Genomic DNA, 24,168 nt, shown 5'->3' on the forward strand with positions numbered 1-24,168 from the left:
CCCCATGGAACCACTACAGTGTTTAATAGTCTTATTGTGATGTGGCGGGAGTTTTAAAAACACGAGCCCTGAACAAAATATGATGCGCGCGCATACTGCCAGGCAAAAAACAATGGAAATTGTGATGATGCGTGCGCATACTGTCAGGCATTGACGTCAGAAGTCACATCATCTATACATGACAGCTACATATGGCTGCAATTGCACTTACCCGCTTCTGCCACTGACAGTCAACATTAATGGGTATATTTTCACGGGAAAATTTTCTGGACACGTGACCAATGCGTCTCAATGTGAGTGTGACCTGATCTCTGACCCCCGGCGGTGACCTCGCTATTTAAGTCTTAGTAATTTTGAATTGGAATAGTATTCTTGGCTGCAATTTTGATAGAAATTTGTGTATTGCAAATTTATTGTATATCATGCAATCTTAATTTCTTCACAATATCATCAAAACGTAATTTCAAAAATATCTACCTACGGAAAAAAAACATTTATCTACGGAAACTCTTACCATAATATTATCAATTTGCGACAAGTTACTTATTTTGCAGCAAAGATGGAATTCTTCCTATTCTAATACATTGGTAGACCACCCGCTGTGCTCGGGGTCACATTCCATAATGCTAATATGTCTGCGCCCATGGGTGTCACGTGTCCAGAAAATTTTCCCGTGAAAATTTACCTATTAATTCTGACTGACTGAGCAGTCGAATTGTTGTTAGTATCGACTCAAAATTATTCATTTTAGTCATATCTAAGTTATCTTTTGTTTTGATATACAAAATGTGTTAGAGTTCTTGCAAGTTACAAGAACTCCAACAAATTTTGTATATAAAAAAAGTGGCAACGATATAAAAATGACAATTTAGTACAATTATATACAATTTTTAATACGCTTACAACTCATTATACCATAATTTGATAGCAATATATTGACAAAAGTACTCCTCGACAAAAATAGTGGTCTAATTACGTCACTCTCAGAGTGACATATGACGCAGTACTCAACAGTTGGTCGGTCAATTTTGTCTTTTTATAAAAACTGAAAAGGCGCAGGATGATGTAGTCTCGCGATGGGAAAATCAAAGTCGAAGCCGTCAATATTTCACTTTGTCTGCATCCGTTTCTCTCATGGCTATGTCCCAGTTTCCCGCCATTTTTCTTCCGCGAGAGACTTGTTCAACAAGCCTGAGCTACATGGCGCGAAATCCACCACATGACAGTTGTCAATAAAATAATGGTGGATCATTGTTTGAACATAAAAATACAAAATACAAAATAAAATTGAATCGATGGCGCTAAGTATTCATTGTTTATATTATTGAACCATGATCACCATGTCCATTGAGATACACCTAGAATCCATATTAGCACATAAGCATAGAATGGATGAAATTATGATAACAACTAGAATTATTGTTGTAATAATATTCAACGGTTGTGTAATTTTTCAATTTCATAAAAGAATTTCGATTTATTCTAAAAAAATATTGGTGGGAAATAACTTGTGGAAACTTATATTAGCAGTCAAGTTAGCTCAATCGATATTAGCGTTCGACTATGGTACTATAGGTTGCGGGTTCGGACCCCGGTGGTGGTTAGTACGTCTTCGTGTTAAATTAAGGTAGCTTGAAATTCCCCTGGACAAGGAACTTACTGCTAATTGTCTCGTTGTAACCCGTACGAAACTCGGGGAGCTGATCCTGGCTGCGAAGGTCAATTGTGGAATGTCTAAGGTGTGCGCTTCTTAGCTGCAAGTTTTGTTGTGTAATGGTTTATGGAATGATGTGGGCCGTAGTGGTCAGCGACAGCTTGTAAAGTGTGCTAAGGCTTGTGGATCAACGTCTAGGCGTTGTGCCTGTGTGTAGCGCACTATAAATCACTGCGCTTTAAAAAAATTATTATTATGCAATAGCAAGGAAAGTAAAAGAACTTTCATACTAAGATTGATCAAGCTAGATCCAGAGTTTCGTAATCAGATTATTTGATATTCTTAACATCAAGAATATATCTCTGGGACCGGTATATTACCGTATCATTTAAAAAGAGAACGTTAATTTGATGTATTCATCAACCCACGTTGCCTATCACCGGAACCCACGACCTTTGAGTTAACTGCTTCAAAAAAGGTGTATTAAAGAATTTATGCCCTCTAAAAAACGCAAATTAATTTAATATCAAAGTCGTCTGTCTACCAAATACCCAATCACTTACGTGTTTAGAAGAAGAATCTATAAACTATGAGCTAAAATAAGGCTAACTTTCAAATGCACAGTTCACAGTGACCTCCACTCAACAATCATAGCATAAAAGTTGACCTCAAGTTAATGGGTATGAGTTTTATAATGCCCAACACAGTCAAAGGTGAATGTGAATGTACGAGCATACTGGGGTTAAGAACTGTGTCCTGAACTATGAGCATATTAAGATCCTAATGTTAGTTAAGAACAAAATAGGACCAAGTACCAAATTAGATTAACATGCGATTAAATTAGTGGCATGCCAGCACACTTTTCAATGACGCTGTGGACTATGGTGTACTGAAATGAAGGCCACACGTGAAATTAAATGAACATTTATTCCAACATTTTTACTTAAAGTACTAGATTTTTTTACTTTAATTCCCCTTTAAAATGGTTATATTATGCCTTTTTGATTTGTTCACGTGTGTATGATTTACGTATGGAACGTTAAAAATATTATCATGGGCATATACGTTTTTCAACGCAACCAAACTATCAAGTATTTAACAAATCTATAAAGAATCTAGAAATTCGAATACTGTGTTACAATAACAGACACGTCTGTTCGCTGTGCATTAGTGAGTATTTAATTTGCAAGTTGCTTATTTTGAGATAATTATCAGATGTGTGATGTTTGAGGGGTTCCTACCAATTCCAGGTGAACCGATATTACCATGGCAACCAGTTTTCTTTTCCTAGCTGATTATATTAATCTTAATGATCCTTGAACCGAAATTAATATCCTTTGATTAAAGATACGCATATTAAAAACTGCAATGGTTTCATATATAGTTTTAAAATATAATAGTTATTTATGTAGCTTGCAGGATATATGGAATTTCTGAATGTTTAAGGATGTAATAAACTATTTAATAAAGAAAAAAGCAGGTATATTGATTATAATTAAGTTCGAGCAATTAACACTAGCACAGTTAGTTTTCCTAATTGTACCAATATTTTTCTTTGATGTTCCCTTGCATTTCTTGTTGATCATTGGGCATCCTCTTTGTGGATTACCTACCACTGCCTAATACAGCATCAAGGACAAACTCCTGACGAACAAGGAAATGCGTTTTTAAGGGTATACGAGGTATCGATTTTTATTATCTGAATCAATATATTATTGAAAAATAACACTTTGGTGTTGTGCAAAAGTTCATTCTACAAATCATATACTTTGAAAACTTGCTTAATTTATTGTTGTTAATGAGTTATGTACGTTTTACAAAATTGTTGTTGTTTCAGCCCTCTTTACAACAGAACCCAAGTACCACAGGACCTACAAAAGTATATCTGTGATATTTGAATTCTTCTACACGCTCGCTATGAATTGAGCAATGCAATTTTTGCTAAAGCTCACTACCATTCGCAAGATGCTGTGAACTAATTATTTTTTGCTGCTTCGACCAACAATACATCGTATACCCTTAAAACCCTTTTATTTCCAAACATGCTTTTCCTTGTCATTCCTGGTTGATGATTTGTGATTTAATGGTAGCTGAAATGCAAATACCAATTATTAACTATGAAAAGGATGAATCAATATGCTCGGTCTTAAAATAACACAAAGGAGTCATTGTGACCATTGATGCTTTAAGTTAAGTAAACCCAATTACAATGCCATATAACAATAGAGCATTTCACAACGCCATGCAATCCTCTTTAATAGCCACTCATCTAATCCTGTTGATGAAGTTTCAAGCATTATCAGGACTGGTGAATGTGTGTTCAGCATTAGTGGTTTTTTATAATACTGAATCAGGACCCATCAGGGGAACTTACATGATCTCCCAGGCAAATCAAGGAATAAAACTGGTACAATCAGGAAACTTGCTGTACTAGTGTAAGAGCCCTAGCCCTAGCCTGAAACCTATAAAATATCCTAAACTCAACCCAAATCCTAAACTCTAAAGAACTAATCATTGTGCTAACATACGAGATACAGCACAATAGCCCTAATTCTACGGTACCCAGTGAATTGATACAATTGGCAATACAGGGTGTCCCAAAAAAAAGAGGCCCCACATTGCGCCCTCTTTTTCTCCTATTTCTGAAAAGTTGATCAAATATATTTTGGTATGTAAAGAAACCTTAAATCGTTAGCTTTAATAAACCAAAACAATTCTTTCAATCGGCTCACAATTTTTGAAGATATGCCCTCTTTAAGAAATGTACCCGTTTTTCACTCTGTCCACGGATGAGGTTTGGCTACATCAAAGATTTAAACGAAACACACGGTTAATGACATGGATAGATAATAGCATTAGGCTTGGTAAAGCATTCACTATAAGCGAGGATCACCATAGCTTCAAACATCTTCGCAACCCCGTATTTCTGCTGCATTCGCAAGTATCCGGCGCACAAGGATGGTACGCAACGCAATTAATGCAATGAGAACTAGGGCTGAAACCTGTATTCGTCATGGAGGCAACCAGGTAGAGGGCAGAGCAGCACCGTAAACTCACTTCAAAAGAACCAAAGACAAACTAAACAGCCCTTCTCAGGGCTACCTTTTATTCCAAAAAGAGAAATGACTTATGTTGTCAATAAAAAGAAAGCAAGAAACGAGAAAAACATAAGCATAGGAAAAGAAGTCCCACCCCACATCAATTTCGTCCAAATTAATGACACTTAACAAAATCCATAACCCATAAGCCCACCTGTAAAGCCCATTCCCTAAAATAAAGTTGTTATTTTATAAAGTTATCATCGAGGAATGTTTTATATTCATGCATGGCATATGCACCTTTCAATATTTGAAGTAGCCAAACCTCCTCCGTGGACAGAGTGAAAAACGGATACATTTCTTTAAAAGGACACATCTTCAAAAGTTATGAGCCGATTGAAATAATTGTTTTGGTTTATTAAAGCTAACGATTTAAGGTTTCTTTACATACCAAAATATATTTGATCAACTTTTCAAAAATAGGAGAAAAAGAGGGTGCAATGTGGGGCCTCTTTTTTTTGGGACACCCTGTATAAAGACTTCACAAAGAGTAACGTAGCCGTTGTAAATACGCCTATAGCTTCAGAACTATTAATCGTATTCGCAATACGTTAACATAGAAAAAGGATGGTACATTTACGCGCCCATTTCGACACCCCATTCGTCTAATGTCTTGCTATATTAACAACACATTGTTTTTCAAGAAAAATTTAAAAGTTGTAGTTATTTCTATTGATTTGAATTCAGCCCGAAGCTGTTTTTGCGTAATAACTTTGCGTAACGGCAACTTTAAAATTCGGGTATTTTTCTTTAACGGCATTACTATGTTGATAATATTGATCGACATTGGACCATCCATGTATTGTGAATACAATAAATAGCTATGAAACTATAGGCGTATTTATAACGGCTGTGTTTCCTTTTCTGAAGTCTCTATAGGCAGTCCAAGAGAGCGCCAAATATGGATCAGGAGTATTACATAATAATACCCTGCTATGACAATAGCTGCACTAGGTTAATCGTAAATCTCCTTATGTGGTTAGCATGGCTGGGCCAGGAAATCCACAAGGTCAGCCAATGTATGTACATGTATTCGGTACATGTGCCATATCTTTTACAATGGGTGATAAATTTCTGGTTTGTTTTATTTCAAAACGCAACAGTCGATATTCTAAAGCTTGGTCCAAATCCAAGAGAAGAACCAACTCTAGTAATTTATGTGGTTTCAAATTATATCGGCCGTTGCCTTTTTGATAGAAATGGTGTTTGTTGATGTGCACAGTTTCCCATTAGATCATAACATGCTGTTGTACATCCAAGGTCAAAGGTCTTTTAATCCATATTTGGTGTTGTTCTGGGACTGATAGGTACGCACAATTGTTAGTGAATTACCATTACAAGAAATCGAAGAAGGATAAAATAAAGGCAAAGGAATTATTTTTTCTCCCAACAGAGGTTATTCCTTCATGTAATTTTACACGAAATTAGGGTTAGGGTTAAGGGGGTACTACACCCCTGCCCAATTTTGTGCCTATTTTTGCATTTTTCTCAAAAATTATAGAGCATTGGTGACAAGTAAGATATGTATATTATAGGGGCAAGGACTACAACTACTGCACTGGCAATTCAGTAACTCAAGGCAAGTAGTTATTGATTTATTGATCAAATATTGGGTTTCCCTCATTTTAGACTGTAACTCCACAACTGTTGTCTGTGCTGAAATAAAATATCCAGTGCAGTAGTTGTAATCCTTGCCCCTATAATATAAATATCTTACTTGTCACCAATGCTCTATAATTTTTGAGAAAAATGCAAAAATAGGCACAAAATTGGGCAGGGGTGTAGTACCCCCTTAAGGTTAGGGTTAGTTTATGGTTAGGATTAGGGTTAAGATTAGGGTTATGATTAGGATTAGGCTTAGGCTTAGGGTTGGGATTAGGGTTATGGTCCCGGGTTATGGTTAGGATTAGCTTACACGAAATAATTACATGAAGGATCGACCATAAGTTTGGACATATTTAGCGATGCCCAATATAACACAATGTTGTTGTGTTTCCGTATCACAAAACCCACGAATGAAGATTGGTAAATTTAGTTGGAGGAGGAAGGGAGGAGAAAGCAAATAAGACGAAAAGGGAAAGAAGGGGAAAAAGATACGATGGAGAAGTAGGGAGAAACCAAAAAGAGGAGTCAGATGAAGGAAAAAAGGATTTATGATGTTTAAATGTGAAAACACGCGGTTGCATATTCAAGGTAAACGGATATAAAAATAGTCAGTACTTGGGTGTTAATATGGTATTTTGTTCCTGTTGTAGTTTTTGAGTTGATGTTGCTAATGAGATAATTTAAAGGTGTTATACAATTCATTGTATATAACCTTGTGATAGCTATCATTGGTTGCATTAAACAAAGATATCATATTATGAGAAATACAATCTTATTGTATCTAAAGCTTCATGTTAACACCTGCTAGAGTCCATTGGTCAATGGACGCTCGATGAGTGTCCTCCAGTGATACAACACACAAATGGTCACAAGAACAAGTTATTCGATTCTCCTTGTGTCTTTACAGCCGTTTACCACAAATAAAAGACACCCTGTGCATGCTAATTTGAAATTGTGCACAGTATTCCATTTGGGGCCCACATTAGGTGAACTTTTAATTACAGCAGTATATGTCACGAAAATCAGCGCACACGTCAACGTAGATGAGTTAGCAGTTTGTTGCATTTATGGTCTTTGGCCATTGGTCTGTGGAAATGGTATATACATTTTCTAAGAATTATCACACAAGTTTTAATGTATAAATGCTATACTTTTCATCATTGAAGATATTTTTTCAAATGATACATACCTGATATTTTTTACTCTGAATAGCCTTATGAATCTATGTAATTCCGATGTTTTTTGTCGGAGAGAAAAACATTTTTGGCTTCTTATAACTGACATTGTTTATGCTACCTATGCGTCATTTATTGAATAATTTAAATCATGATATGGTATTTGATCACACCCTAGTGAATATATCGACTGAACAGTGCTAGAAGCGTGTTAAGTGCAATAGCTGCCATATGTAGCTGCCATGTGTAGATGATTACAATATACTGTGTGTAAATTGCCAAATGTTCACAGGGCAGCTATTTCACTTATACACTTCTGGTACTGAGTAGTCGATATGTTACAACCAAAAGCATCACAATGGAGTAAAGGAGAAGAGTGGAAGTGAAGGAGGTGCTATTCCAGTTGAAATCCATACACCCTCTATAGAAGACATGACCTAAATATCCCACATAGGGGGTATGGATTCCAAATGGAGTCAGGTAACCCCATTTGAAACTCCCTGAGAGATAAACGCCATGTCCTCCATAGGGTGTAAGTATTGCAACTAGAATAGGTAAATAGGCAATGTAAAATTCCAAATCTTTCGGTGAAACAGGTGGAATAAGGGATGAAATCAAAACTCGTCCAGCGGTTGACCGCCGGTTCCGTCCAGTTGCTTAGCAATATAATATTTCTTGAAAAGATATCCAGTACTCACATATTTATGGAGCTACGACGTTTTGAGACCTGGTCTGGTCTCTTGATCTCATATGAGTGATTCCAGATGCACTGTTGATGTTTCTTCAAGAACGTCCAGTTGCTATTGTTCTAAACAATGGCAACCGGACGGAGCCGGACAGAACCGCCGGTCGAGTTTTGATTTCATACCTAAGCTCTTGGATAAGGTTGAATTAAATATGTTCTTGAAATGGACTGAATATGTTTTCTTACCGTACTCCTTTACAATGCTGAATATCATCACAATTTACTGCCATTATATTTAACGCACTTACCCTTTTTGTTAGTTGATTATCCATCATAAAATTATGTACATGTTTCTCTGCTCTGCTAAGTTCTAATTTTGTTGCCAGTACTGCGACTACAAGCGCCGTGCAACCAGCACCCTAAAAATTAACACAAAATAAAAAAGAATACACCGAAATATTGATAGTATATACATGACCAGTTGATTTATTTTGTGATGAACACACGTGTTATTAGGATGACATACGATGTGCGTGTGATACAGAAATACATTTTAGTGTTATTATTACCCAAGCATGTGCCGCACAGCTCAATCGAGTCGAGGGGCCACGTTTTCTAACCAAATGACCAGAAAACTAAATTATATAAGAATTACTATGCTTTTCACGACGTGATATTTTGTGTCACACACATCCCCGATTGGTGGCATGCCAAATTATATATGCATATATTTCTTAAAATAAAAAACCATAAAATGTTCTTTCCGAAATCAATTTCTTTAAAGACGTCAAAACTGTCAACAAAATATGATTGAAAATGTTATTTAGTTTAAAACTGACATTTTTTTACGTTTACAAGTTATATAGTATTGAAGTTATGAAGAATCATAAATATGTTTTATAAAAATATTGATGTGCGACATATAGTACTGTGGTACATGACTACAGTGATGGCTTATGGTTTGCGACGACACATAAGAAATTATGGACAAATTATGCCGATCGGCCTCCAGGGTAGTCGTCGCTATGATGGGTAGTGAAAATCCCTGACACGATGATCTCTCTTCACATGCACAATTGTCTTGGGGTAAAATGTCAGCGAGTATCATTTCTAGGTGCGTTCATTTAGATGGTTTGTTTAGACCATGATACGGACTGGCTGGCTCTAGATTGGACATATATTGTGAATAAATTATGTTGCCCTATTTTTGCCTCCGAAATCGTGGGTCTTAAAATGATTGGTGTCGGTCTTTTTTGTTTGTTGGTTTAAGTAAATAAAGTGAAATCCAGTTATAACCTTAGGTATAAACAGGTAATAAGTCAACAAATGCGTTTTAGTGAATGTGACCTGCTACCACAAAATGAGGATAAAGTCGCAAGTTGGTAGTTTCGAGACATCCTGGCTGACTGAGTTGATGTTCTTTGTTTGCCGCGCACCAGTACAGGCTAGCAGTATGTCCATCGTGAATGGTCCATTGTGCCACAGATTGATTGTGCCCTCGTTCACAAAGGAACAGAGAACACCAACGAAGTAACCAGGGTGTCACGAAACTACCAACTGGCGACTTTATACTCATGATAGATTTATGCACAATATCTCATTTTGTCTGCAATACATGGCTTTCGGCTTAACCACTATGTTAGCACATCTATGACACTATTAAAAGTGCAAAAAACTGAATTAGGATGATTTTTACGTTCCTCCGGATGAGCAAATCACTGAATAAGCCTTTAACTACCCACTGCCTTCAAAATACTTTACTTCGAGTAAAAATATCAATGGCACAGACAATGATTATAACTTGAATTTCTTTATATCATTACAAAGCCAGGGTTACGTTTGTGCCCTATAATTGTCATACATACCATGACATTATTACAAAATATACATTTTTACTATATTGTACTTTATTTTATGTTAGTTATTTCGTTGTACTGTTTTTGTACCGTACCTACATGTAGGACGACAACTCAAGTTTTAATTAACAAGTCGTTTGTACATGGAATGCAAAAGCGTGGCAATCAGATACTGGCATGTCACCTTTCTTAGTTAATTAGTAAACACACACACTATCACAGAGACAATAGTATGCTTTTCTATAAATTGACAATGTACTGTTACCACAGCTGCTCTGTATAGCCTACAACGACATCAAAATACGATCAGCTAATACCCACCAACAAAGTGACATAATTTCGCTCAGACTTTCATTTGGCTATTCCATTGAAATCTGGCACCCCCTGAGGAAAATTTAAGGAACGTCTTCCACAAAGGGGGTATGTTCTTCAAATGGAATTGGCTGGGTTATTTACTATGCAACCCATATCACCCGCTTGTGGCATTACCTACATCGTCCACAACTTAAGTATGGAAGTTACCCAATTGTCTGTTCTATTTAAAGCCAATACTCACTCTGTGGAAGACCTTAGCAAAATTTCCCGCAGGGGGAGTGTGGATTTTAAGTGGAATAGCCCAAACCTAGATTCAGTAGTTGCAAATTACTCTCACAATTATAAAATGCCCGAGGAACAATACCTTTGAATTATCACTGTGAATGTCTCGTGGTATATCATACACTTGATATTTTACACATTTAATACCTCACGGGGTAAGCATTGAATTAAATTCTTTCCCGGATGACTTTTTTTTTAAATTGCAATGTTCAATTCAGGAGGGTAAAGTAAAAGAGAGGTCAACTTGGTATATGGAATATAGAAAAACGCGGGCTACGAGATAATTCCGTCTGTTGCCGTTACTGATCCACATTGTTAATACAGAAATCACTTAATAAAGAAAATCAAGTTATGACAGGGGCTGAGAAAAAACATCTGCGTTGGTGGAGAGATCTTAATAAGATTATTAAGACTTTATTACTTCTTTGTTTTGGTTGAGAGACAATCGATCTGATCAACTTTTAAAAAGTACGCAATGGTCATTTGTTGAAAAATTCTTTGCAAACATAGTTAGGCGGGTGGGCTAAGGCAGGCTGGAGAATGACCTAGCGGTGTGTGCACCCAAATATTAAGACAAATGCAGATGGCATGCAAGAGGAATGGTATGGGATCTATAAAAGAGATCCAAGGCTTGATATAAGATATGTCATTTCCATCCTAAAGTTATCATAAAAGTATGATAGTCTTATCTTACCATAGTCTCACTTGCACCCAAGCTGGTCTTAATTACGCTTATGATAGTCTCACTTGCACCTACGCTAGTCTCAATTCCGCTTATGATAGTCTCACTTGTGCCTTAGCTAGTCTCAATTGTGTTATGATAGTCTCACTTGCACCTAAGCTAGTCTCAACTGCGCTTATGATGATAGTCTCACTTGCACGAAGTTAGTCTCAACGGCGCTTACAATAGTCTCCCTTACGCTTAAGCTAAGCTAGTCTCAATTGCGTTATGATACTCTTACTTGCAGGTAAGTTAGTCTCAACTGCGCTTATGATAGTCTCACTTGCACCTAAGATAGTCTCAATTGTGCTTACGATAGTCTCACTCGCACCAAACTAATCTTAAATGCGCATCTTAACTGGCATCTAAGAGTCTCTATAGCGCTTATGATGATCTCACTTGTACGTAAGTTAGTCTCAACTGTGCTTACGATATTCTCACTTGCACCTAAACTAATCTAAAATGTGATAGTCTCACTTGCACCTAAGCTAGTCTCAACTGCGCTTATGATGACAGTCTCACTTGCACGAAGTTAGTCTCAATTCCGCTTATGATAGTCTCACTCGCGCTTTAGCTAGCCTCAATTGCGTTATGATTTGCACCATCTCATTTGCACCTAAGATAGTCTCAACTGCGCTTATGATAGTCTCACCTGCACCTAAGCTAATCTTAAATACGCTTGCACGAAGTTAGTCTCAATTGCGTTTATGATACGTCTCATTTGCACCTAAACTAATCTCAACTGCATATATAATAGTCTCACTTGCACCTAAGCTAGTCTCTATTTCATTTATGATAGTCTCACTTGCACGTAAGATAGTCTCAACTGCGCTTATGATAGTCTCACTTGCGCCTTAGCTAGTCTCAACTGCGCTTACAATAGTCTCCTTACACTTAAGCTAAGCTAGTCTCAATTGCGTTATGATACTCTTACTTGCAGGTAAGTTAGTCTCAACTGCGCTTATGATAGTCTCACTTGCATCTAAGATAGTCTCAATTGTGCTTGTAAACGATAGTCTCACTCATGCACCAAACTAAAGAGTCTCTATAGCGCTTATGATGATCTCACTTGTACGTAAGTTAGTCTCAAATGTGCTTACGATATTCTCACTTGCACCTAAACTAATCTCAAATGCGATAGTCTCACTTGCACCTAAGCTAGTCTCAACTGCGCTTATGATGACAGTCTCACTTGCACGAAATTAGTCTCAATTCCGCTTACAATAGTCTCCCTTACGCTTAAGCTAAGCTAGTCTCAATTGCGTTATGACAGTCTCACTTGCAGGTAAGTTAGTCTCAACTGCGCTTATGATAGTCTCACTTGCACCTAAGCTAGTCTCAATTGCGCTTATGATAATCTCACTTGCACCAAATGTATTTTGTATCGTATAACTTTAGCCTATGTAATTATCTTTGAATACATTCCCGAATGCCAAGTATTGATCCTAGTGATATGTCCGAATATGATGCCAATGCGGCAAATACACATTTTATTGATCAATATCAAAAAACATACAAGAGTGGGTACCAAATCTACCATTGTGCACTGTACACACGAATATTAATAGCGCACAATGGTAGATTTTGTATCCAAAGTTGCACCTGTAATTTCTATTGTTATTGTTACGCTCCATGATTGACAGGTCTTAAGTCCGAATTTGATTGACAGTCCCTCATTTCAAATATATAGTTTTGGTTTCTCTATTGTTCAGAAACCAAAAATCAGGGATTAAAATGTGGAGATGAACTGGTATGTAATCATAACACTATTGTGCTGGGAGGACACAAGAGGGTATATATAATCAAAAGTATAATGGCCTATAACCATACGTATATAATAGCCTATTGTGCTAACATTTTCATTATCGATATCTATCAACGCGGACGACTTTTGATGCTCTCTGCCGTATGTGGCACACTTCCATGACACCATAAAATTATGCATAGACATCATGTGCATATATTGAGGGGTGGGGGTGGGGGTGTTTTGTTTATTTGTCTGAAATATAAACGATGCATGATGATGTAGATGATTTGATTATTAATTAGATTATTCCCCGGAAAGCACAACCCATACCTCTTACCTATGTTCCCTCCGCCACCTATATATAACCTCCTCCCTCCCCCTCCCCACACTCGATATCGACTCTTCCCTATTATTCCACTCCACTCTTGAGCCCCCTCTCCCCCTCCTTCCCTTCCCACTTCCAATGCTCTCTCCCCTCTGTTTCTCTTTCTCCCTTACCCCCTCCCCCTCACACACACATACCCTCTTTCCCTGGCGATCTCTTCTATCTCTCTCTCTCTCTCTATTCTCCAATAAATAAATTGAATAAAAGTTAGTTTAAACCAGCTTTCTATGATATTGATCTTCCGTCATGCGACATGCACATAAATAGAGTTTTGTATAATAGTGTTTATAACACTGAAGTCATAATCTGTCAAGTGCCTATTATAATGTCTGTGGAAATATTTCGATGGTCTATATATTTTCACAGTGAAATCAGCTTAGGCTAATTCGTAGTCTCAAGTCAATGCTTTCAAACTAAATTAATGCTTTAAAATGTAGACTGCTTTGTTCGACTTCTCTGCTCGTGAATATTGCACTGCGAAATTTAAACATTTCTTTTGTATACTTAGAGTAGGTAACTTCAAATCAAATAATTTTACGATCCACACCACTTATAAGAAACTGAAACCAAAACCGAAACTGACTGACACAAATGTTCGGTTTTAAACAAAAGGTAGAAACAATGAGTTCGATATCTTATGATTCAAGTGGTTAGGCAGGACAATAGGAAACCACGTGACCAAAACCAAAACCAAAACTAAAACTATATATTTGAAATGAGGCAGTCTTATTGCGGAACACCGCAGAATAAATTACGCAAAGCTTTGTTATTTAATGAGATGGACTACGAGATATTTGAACCAGGCCATGTCAATTATCGACCAGGTAGAATTGGAACCTAAGAGCTGAATGTAATTTACTCTCAATTTATACTCCATCGCAGAGCGACGAACGATTGGTATTGACCAATGAGGTAGCGCGCTTTTTGCAACACAACAAAAAGCGCTCTACCTCATTGGCTTAAAATTCTGGTGTACTTACCATAATACCGGTAATGACAGAAACACCCCTCCGCAGTAAGTATTTGGCACCATATCCCCATACCCAATAGAAAGGAATGTGATTGACACTATCCACATAGCATTTAATATTTCACTGTTATCCTTGTCATGGTACCTGAAAAAACAACAGATAATATGGATGTCAGCTCTAGAACATGTACATGAGAAATCAAGAAGCGACATTTTACTTTCATTGATTTATGAGAATTATAGTTTGATCAGCTCGTAATCGGCGGAAATTGTTAGGTTTTTATCACTACGCCCTGGTAACGAGTGATATTGTTGACTTGCCTGGTCTACATTATATAAAGTATAAACAAAGTATAGGACTAAAATAATAATTTGTGATACTTCTGGCGAGTTGTCACAAGACAGTTCTCAAAATAAAATATATTGATATTAATCCGCGATGTTATAAGGCCCGCTGATTACGAGCTTATTAAACTATAGATACACATATTATGCAAGGAGGTCCCATCAGCAATAGCTGCCAGACGTCATAGTTTTAAATCTGTACAATATAGAATGCAGAAATTGTAAAATGTTTATCCTGGCAGCTATTGCAGATATAGGGCCTGTTTGCACTAATGACACTATATCTATCAGTCAAATACCAGTAAAATGATTTTATTAGTTACAATGTAAAATCACTGAAAATATAATCACTGAATAGAATATATTGTCCAATTATTATTTAATGATTACAATTTATACTGATAATGGATACACCAGGATAAACTCGCGCATAGGTGAACAAGTACATTCTATTTAATATCATTTGCAACATTCTTATACAATTGCATAACATGCTTTTTTGTCTGAATGAATGACGTCAAATCTTATGTAAATCGATTCCCAGCGGGATTGGACGTTTTAAATGAATCCAAAGGCATTGTTACGTCATGTGAGGGTAAAATAGACAATCTCGGTTATGTAATATGGGTACATTCTAAGGTTAATGGTATATCTGTTAACCTGCGTTATATCGTGTTATATAGTTTAAAAATGGTTTTGAATGTTATTAAACGTTTCATAGCCTTTACATACTAACACGACATTTAAACGTTTTCTGCAAAACGTTTTGTGTTTGTTGGGTAGACGTATTTGAGAACTACTCGTACTAATATTGTAATTCAATACCACGTAATTCAAACATTTTGCTAAGAAAATCCATTGAAAAAGTAACTCAGTACTTTAACTCACTACAATGTAATTCAATATAACTTAGTTTATACTCACGCTGCAAAGCATTCTAACATAATGTTTATTAAGTGTTGACTAATTTTTTGCAAAAACAAATGTTGGCCAAAAATATTGTAAAATAACATTTTGACCAACATTTTAAAAATATTGTAGTGTTTTCTCATACTAAACGTTTTAATGTTATTGAAACGTTTTGACCACAACCTAAAATACGTTTGCATCGTTTTAAAAACCATTTTTGTGTTTGCTGCTAAAACAAACGACGAATGTCAGATACACATATGATTTATCGGCGCAATACAAAAGCAACAAGACACAAAATTATAATGTTTTAAAATCAACATTCTTTTCTTTTCAAATTTAACCATCAGAATAAAATGAAATTTTTTACAATTTTAAAAAAATTTACAGGTTTTTGTTTCAATTTCAACCATATTATGACACAATTCCCAATATGAAATGAAATGGCTTATGTCACAAACAAATATTGACATTGACTAGATTAAAATTGGGCCATGCATTATTCCTTTCAACTCGTCCACCCTATTATCATGCGATGTTGTCGTAAGTGCTGTACAACAACTATGTAATGCCCCTGGCAGCGCCTCCCTTTGTACGGCTCTCTCTTAAGTAATTATATGCATGTTTTCTTGGTACGTGAATACGGTGCGCGAAGCCTGAAGGTATCTATGACCATTCACCTTAATTCATGGCATTTAACGCAACTCTTCAACTCGCATATTGTTGTATCTGCGACTTGTTGCTAGCGAGGTATGCTTATCAATAGGTTGAGTGCAAGTCAAATTGATGACGTAATACTTAACCCTATGAGAACTACCTGCCGATTGGCCAACATGGATATTGTGTCCAATTTTGAACCAATCAAGGAGGGTATTAATAAGATCATCTGCAAATGCAAGTTTGATCATAAATAGTTTAAAGCCTAAATTGGCAATTGAAATAAGCATTTCAAGTTTTCAACCAATCAGAAATGCTGTTAGATGACCAGTAGTGTCTAGGGGTTAATGTAGAAGACAATTTGACCTGTTTGGGGTTCATCAGATTGAAGAGGAAATTTAGACATGGTTGCTGTTTACCGGATATTATGTGCCAATCAACTTACAAGTCAGTGCAGATGACATCATCATGTATGAATTAAATTTTAAGGTACTGCTTCTTTTTTGTAATGTTTATTTGTTATTAAAATAATTGACCAAATTAAAATGGTGCCATGCATTATTCCTTTCACCTCATCCTTATTATCATGCAGTGTTGTCATCCCGGGGTTGTCGTAAGTGCTGTATACATGCGGTGTTGTCATAAGTGCTGTACATGCGGTGTTGTCATAAGTGCTGTACATGCGGTGTTATTGTAAGTGCTGTTGTTCAAAATAACAATATAGTTATAAACACATCATAAAAAGAACCGGTCGCTGAAAAATATTGCCATACAGTGTTTGTGATTGTTTACTTAGGGGCTGTGCAATACTTATGAGCCCTGCACAGCTGTACAACTGTTTCTTACCATGTTGCTGATTGGCTAAATAAATCATAATAGTCTTCTTGTAACCAATCAGTAGGTATAATTTGGTTCATCTCAAGTTTGGTAGTGACGTATGTGCGTATTTTGCTCGCCTCCGTATCGAATCGCGCGCGTAAAGTTACACGCGCTGAGTGTACACGCACGCGTACAGAGGCGGTTTGTTGGCACGCTTGCGGCGCAACCGCGAAAAAGCATTGACGTCACTACCGAACTTGAGGGGAACCAAATTATAGTACACATGGGGTTAAGTCTCTTCAACCCTACCACCATTCTTACCATGTTGCTGATTGGCTCAATAAATCATAATAATCATCTTGTAACCAATCAGCAGGTAGTACTCATAGGGTTTAAAGCCGAAATTAGACAATGAAGCCCAAATATATTCTACACACTTTGATACCTCACTTGTATCAGTAGTCCCAAATTGTTGACATGGCGGTCCTTTCACTAGTACAGTCAGATTCCTGATTGTACCAATTTTATTCCTTGATTTGCCTGGGAGGTCATGGAAGTTCCCCTAAAACCTGATGGTTCCTGATTCAGTATTAGCAGAAATACACTAATGCTGAACACACATTCACCACTCCTAATAATACTTGACTTCATCAGACAGGATTAGATAAGTGGCTATTAAAGAGGATGATGAAATGTTCTATTGTTATATGGCATTGTAATTGAGTTTACTTAACTTTAAGTATGAATGGTCCTTTGTGTTATTTTAAGACCGAGCATATTGATTCTTCCTTCTCATAGTTAATAATTGGTATTTGCATTTCAGCTACCATTAAATCACAAATCATCAACCAGGAATGACAAGAAACAGATCTCCTTGTTTGTCATGATTTTTGTCCTTATTGTGCCTGTGCACTGGTTGATAATCCAAAGAAAAATATTGGTCAATCAGGAAAACTAGCTGTGCTAGTGTTTGAATTAAAAAAAAATACAAATTCCATTGTTGCACGCAAGTTGCATTGACAAGCTACTCAAGCCAATGCAAGATGACATTCTCTGCATATCTGGTAATGGAATGGATGCTAAAGCATTCTAGCAACAACAGCAATAATTTCGATGGATTTAAGTGCAATTTAGAAATGTTCAATTGTTTCACTCAAAGGGTTACTGTGCCAGAGATTGTGAGGCTATTGGGACAAATGAGGTATTATAATGTACATAACAATTATTTCATTTTTAAATGTTAAGTACAGGTTTTAATTTGTGGTCTTAAAAAAGGGTGAGCTACTTTTGGTGATGTGTTTATGATATAAGATATTAAGCATTCGCAAAGAAACCTCGGCAGAAACTAAGGAAGAAAAGTTAATTTAAACTAATCAATAACATCGTAGTCGTTGACCAGTGTATGTACCAACACGTATACATTTCTTCATTTACGAAGTTAATTGTCTTTTTTTAACCTGTAATAATCAGCAAACATAAACGTTTAAAGGATATGAAACGTTTTAATAAAATTCACAAAACATTTATGAAAAATTGATGCACAACATTCCAACATAATATTATATTTTCACAACACGTATTTCAAATTCAGAGATCAAATTTGCCAGCAAGATCATGGATGTGCGATGGGCCTCCCCGTTAGTCCGATCATTGCCAATCTATACATGGAATGGTTTGAGCAGAAAACAATACCTTCTGCCATTGACCCCCCACGAATTTGGTTGCGTTACGTGGATGATACCTTCGTGGTCATCAACAAAAACAAGGTCCATCAATCCACAGAGCACATCAACAGCCAAAACGAGTTCATTAAATTTACCAACGACCCCGAAAAGGAGGGTCAGTTGCCTTTTTTGGACACTTTGGTAAAAAGACAAGCAGATGGTACAGTTCAGGTCAGTGTATATAGAAAACCAACACACACTGACCAATATTTAGCTTTCGATTCACACCATCCACTGAAACATAAGCTTAGTGTGATTAGGACCCTCTTCCATCGGGCGGACACATTGGTCACTGACTCGGAAGACAAAGATCAAGAACTTAATCACGTCAAATCGGCTCTGAAACGTTGCGGCTATGCAGATTGGAGTTTCAAACGGGCTCAAGTCAAGAAATCTAAGCGCGACCAACCTCATAGCGGACTCCTCTTCAAAAAAGAAAAGCTTTGTAGTAGTCCCCTACGTTCAGAATTGTCAGAAAAAAATCAAAAGGGTGTTCGGCAATTATAACATCTCCACTGTCTTCAAACCACATCAAACTCTTCGTCAAGAACTTGTCGCGCCCAAGGATAAACCGCGGAATGATGAAAAATCAGGAGTGGTGTACCGCGTTCCCTGTGGAGATTGCGACAAAGTATATGTGGGAGAAACGATGCGAGTCTTAGGAGAAAGACTGAAAGAACATACTGCCGACACTGCCTCAAATACATCAGCAATTGCAGAGCACCACAAGCGCACAGGACATGATGCTGACACTGACAACGTCGAAGTGCTCTGCAGGGAAGAAAAACTATTGCCAAGAAAAGTGAGAGAGGCCATTTTCATCAAGAAAGAGACCAGCCCACTCTTAATAGGGACGGGGGCCGAGAACTTTCCAAGATCTTTGACACTTTACTTCTAGAAACACCTCACAAAAGGTCAAAAAAGGACATTGTCAACAGGAAGTAAAGTGCATACATCAGTCATTCACCAGTATCACACCGCTGATGACGGAGTATGGTTACTCTGAAATTATTCGGACAAAAACGTGAGTGTTGTTGACTAGTTTTAAACTTTTCTTTGTTGAGAACACGTATGTAGCTTGTTAAAAATCCCTTTGAAACTACACTGCCCTTGTTACATTTGTTCATCCAACTCCTCGCTCTTCTTCCTTTGTTTCTACTCGATTTTCCCTCGTCTCTAACTCACTCCCTCTCTTTCTATATCTCCCCTCTCATATCATCTCATTCGTCCCTTCCCCTCGTGCTGACTACACATGTGGAATCATGGTAAGTGGGTGAGAACACCATCATTTATGAATGATTACGAACGTAACATAACAATGACACGAAACACAAACACCCCACAACATTTGTTGTGATATAGTGTGTTGTACACATCTATATTAACCCACATAACACCAGCGTAGCTGTTGATTTGTAGTGCCAATAAATTAATGGAATCCAAGGTTTCACATACCTATAAAATTATCCGATTCTAAACCACGGGGGAAAAGTGAGAAAAGCCCTACACTGGGCAAGAAGGTAGTAGCACTGTGTCCATTGACTTTTGATGTAGAATGTCATACATGTCATAGGTAAAGAATTCTTGCTAGCCTGATAGTAAATGGACCTCATTGATAGAACACCCCACAAGTAAAATGTGTTGTGATATAGTGTGTTGTACACATCTAACCTAAAGTCTGCACAAAAAGTAACTCAGCTGTTATAAATACGCCTATAGATTTAGAACTAATAATTGTTTTCACAATATTTCAACATAAAAAGAAGGATGATTTATTTACGAGCATTTTGATACCCCATTTGTCCAATTTTATTCAATATTGACAATACAGCAGTGTTTTGAAAGGAAAATATCCCAATTTAAAAGTTGCAGTTATTTGTATTGATTTGAAGTAAGCGCGAAGATAATGGCGGGCTTTACGTGTTTACAGTGCTGGCATTATAACCATTGATCGCTGTAAACTGCAACTTTTAAATTCGGGTATTTTTCTGTAAAAGCACTACTCTGTTGTTAATATTGAACGACATTTGACGAATGGGGTATCAAAATGCGTGTAAATAAATCATCCTTCTCTCTATGTTGAAATATTGTGAAAACAATTATTAGTTCTGAATCTATAGGCGTATTTATAACAGCTGAGTTACTTTTTGTGCAGACTTTACATAACACCAGTCTAGCTGTTGATGTGTAGTGCCAATGAATTAATGGAATCTAAGGTTTCATTTACCTACAAAATTATCCGATTCTAAGCCACGAGGAAAAAGAAGCGCTATACCGGGCCTTTGACTTTTGATGTAGAATATCATGTCATAGGTAATGCATCTTGCTAGCCTAATAGTAAATAGACCTCATTGATGATGCCATGTACTTGTTAATTGGGGGAGCATTTGCAGAAATACTAACGCATGTACTTTTATGTTCGTCTTGTGGACGGTGAACGTTATTTTTGTTTATTATTTGGTTTTTATCTCTTTGCGAATGACTTTCAATTCATTCACCCAAATACATATTGACAACTTAACACATAATACGAGCTTCGACTAGAACTATTCAATTTTCAGTTGTTAAAGTATACCTATTACAACAATGATCGTCAAAATCCATACACCCCTATAGCATACACGGTCATAATCTTCCACATAGGGGGTCATGTCTTCCATAGGGGCATATGAGTTTCAATTAGGAATAACCAAATGCGCGATAACAGACTAAGGGAAGTATAATGATGTTATAGTTGGTGACTGAAGAAATAGTTCAAGATGACATTACACGAATCAAAACCAATACCAGGTAATATGTCAGTCTATACATTTGAATCCAACAAATTCAATAAAAACAATGGTTAAGATTTTCAGATTGTGTTTCGCTGTTGAATACATAATTTGATCAACAAAAGAATATCGGTATCTTAAGATATCTCAGAGAGGATGTATCGCGTACTTTGAGTTTTACTTGATAAAAATGAATATGCAACCATACATTGATTTTTGTTCTGGTATTGTGTTGCCAAGTTGAACTAAAACACCTCGCACCAATAATTTCCCGTGAGAGAGTCAAATATGCATTTCTTTTTGTCATGTCAACAGAAGTTATATGGCTGAAGTGTGGCCCCATGTACGTACCATTATTGCAGTAGTAAACAAGGTTCTGCGATTGAAATGAAATATATTCATTTCAAGCATCCCTCACTCTGAGCTATATAATGGTCTCGGATCAAATGACGCGACGCAGTTCATTAATCACTACTTAACAATCATAGATCAGAATTTGACATCCCTTAACGGAGAATGAGCTTCGTACCCAAAGCATTCAAAGGTCATTCTACGACTGTGTAATTATATTGGGGTTAAAAACACGTGTTTCTAGGAGATGTGAATGTTTGTGATGATAGTGCCTAGATTTCCAGGCTTGATCTCTCATCATGCCTTCAAGCATTCGAGTGTCAGAGGACATAATACTGCTCTCTTTTACAACGTTTCTTTACATTTCTATCCAACTTGTCCGCTCATCATTCCCTAATCCAACAAAAAGACTCAATGGATTATGCGTTTGAATGGTCAGGAAGTCTAGCTTGCTTCGTGTATTTGTATCCCCAGGTATGAAGGGGGCGGCTTGCCAAAAATCTCAATAATATAGTTTGCTAGCATGCCCAATAGGCTAGTTCTAATTTCAATTGGAAAGTGTTTTTTCAAGTGTTCACTACTATTCTAGTTGGTTTCAAGGGGTTTCACATTTTCAAAGCTAGACTTTATTGTAACAAGGTGGTTCGTTCAATGGGATGGAATACGCTTGTCATCATAACAATCATAGAAGTTACTTGTTTAGCCAGCATCGTAGACAAGACATAGAAATAGTATTATATTGGATCCAATGAGAGCACGAAGCACTTATATGTAGGTAACAAGGTCAATAAAGATGGATTATGACACACCTGAAGGCTGTATTACATAAGGTGGTAAAACAGTGAATGCATTAGGCGATACTATATGGTGACATTTAAACGGGTAAAAATATGCTTCCTTCTCTAGATTGCCTAAGTTATGACGTACATTGCAATTTCGTTTTGACTTTTTTTACTAAGACAAAATCCAGGGAGAAAATAAACAGTGACTTTATATTAAAAGTAACTATCAATACAATGCTTGCAGTGAAAAGAAAATGCATTACGCTTGTGTCGGCGTAGCTTTTGAATATTTCCAAAGGGTTCAGCCTAATATTGATGCAGGTTTTTTTGCAGCAATCATGGCAATAGTTTAGCTGCGTAATAATTAATTCAGTGTCTACATGATAGTACGAATAACTAGGGCTCTCTAGCGTTTACATATTCCATCGGATTTAATGCTCTGTGTGTTAGCCAAAGGCTTCTCCATAAAAAGTCCCCAAGTTTTGAGATATTTTCTCAAAATAGCAAGCGCTATCTCAAAAACCACTGAACCAATACTAGGCCTGTTTGTACTCATTTTAATGCATTGTTCATGCTGATGGTCATGAAAATATGCAATTCTGAAACTTGTAATTTTAGAAGAAATTTTGAAACTTGTCACTGAAGTCGACAGAAAGCATAATGGGCTACCGTAAAATTTCGTTAACAAGCATAATGTGCCTAATAATGAAAATTTTAGGGAAGTTTGTTACAATTTGCATTTTGTTTCTTTTAATTTAGAAATACACGTGTTACAGATATTTGTAAATAAATAGAAAAAAGAAATGAAAAAGTTTAACAAACTACCGTAAAATTGTTCTTGTCCGAGAAATTGTTAAAAGGCACATATACTTAACGAATTTTTACGGGAATGTGAATTTCAAATGGGGTTCCTTGAATATGCGTAAGTCCATTTGAAATCTACACCCCCTGTGTGGTAGATTAAGGTCATGTGTTCCATAGGGGTGTATGGGTTTCAACTGGAACAGCCCAATGCTTAATTACAGACTAAGGAAATATAAGGATGTTATAGTTGGTGACAGAAGAAATAGTTCAAAATGACATTGGACGAATCAAAGCAAATATCAAATAGTAGCAAATAGTAGGCCTATATTATCAGGCTATACATTTGAATCCACCAAATTCAATAAAAAACAATGGTTAAGATTGTCAGATTGTGTTTCGCTGTTGAATACATAATTTGATCAACAAAAGAATATGGGTATCTTAAGATATCTCAGAAAGGATGTATCGTGTACTTTGAGATTTACTTGATACAAACGAATATGCAACCACGAC

The 24,168-nt window shown here is 36.6% G+C and overlaps 1 protein-coding gene across 1 annotated transcript in view; it reads right to left on the reverse strand.

The window, feature by feature from the left end:
- Positions 1-24,168, reverse strand: part of LOC140171944 (small conductance calcium-activated potassium channel protein 2-like) — a 455,506-nt gene that overhangs the window by 38,556 nt on the left and 392,782 nt on the right. The window contains 3 exon segments of the mRNA XM_072195288.1: positions 8,526-8,636; positions 14,504-14,532; positions 14,535-14,638. Of these exon segments, the coding sequence (XP_072051389.1) occupies positions 8,526-8,636; positions 14,504-14,532; positions 14,535-14,638 (244 nt within the window).

This window comes from Amphiura filiformis, chromosome 15, assembly GCF_039555335.1.
Source record: "Amphiura filiformis chromosome 15, Afil_fr2py, whole genome shotgun sequence".
NCBI classification, from domain to species: domain Eukaryota; kingdom Metazoa; phylum Echinodermata; class Ophiuroidea; order Amphilepidida; family Amphiuridae; genus Amphiura; species Amphiura filiformis.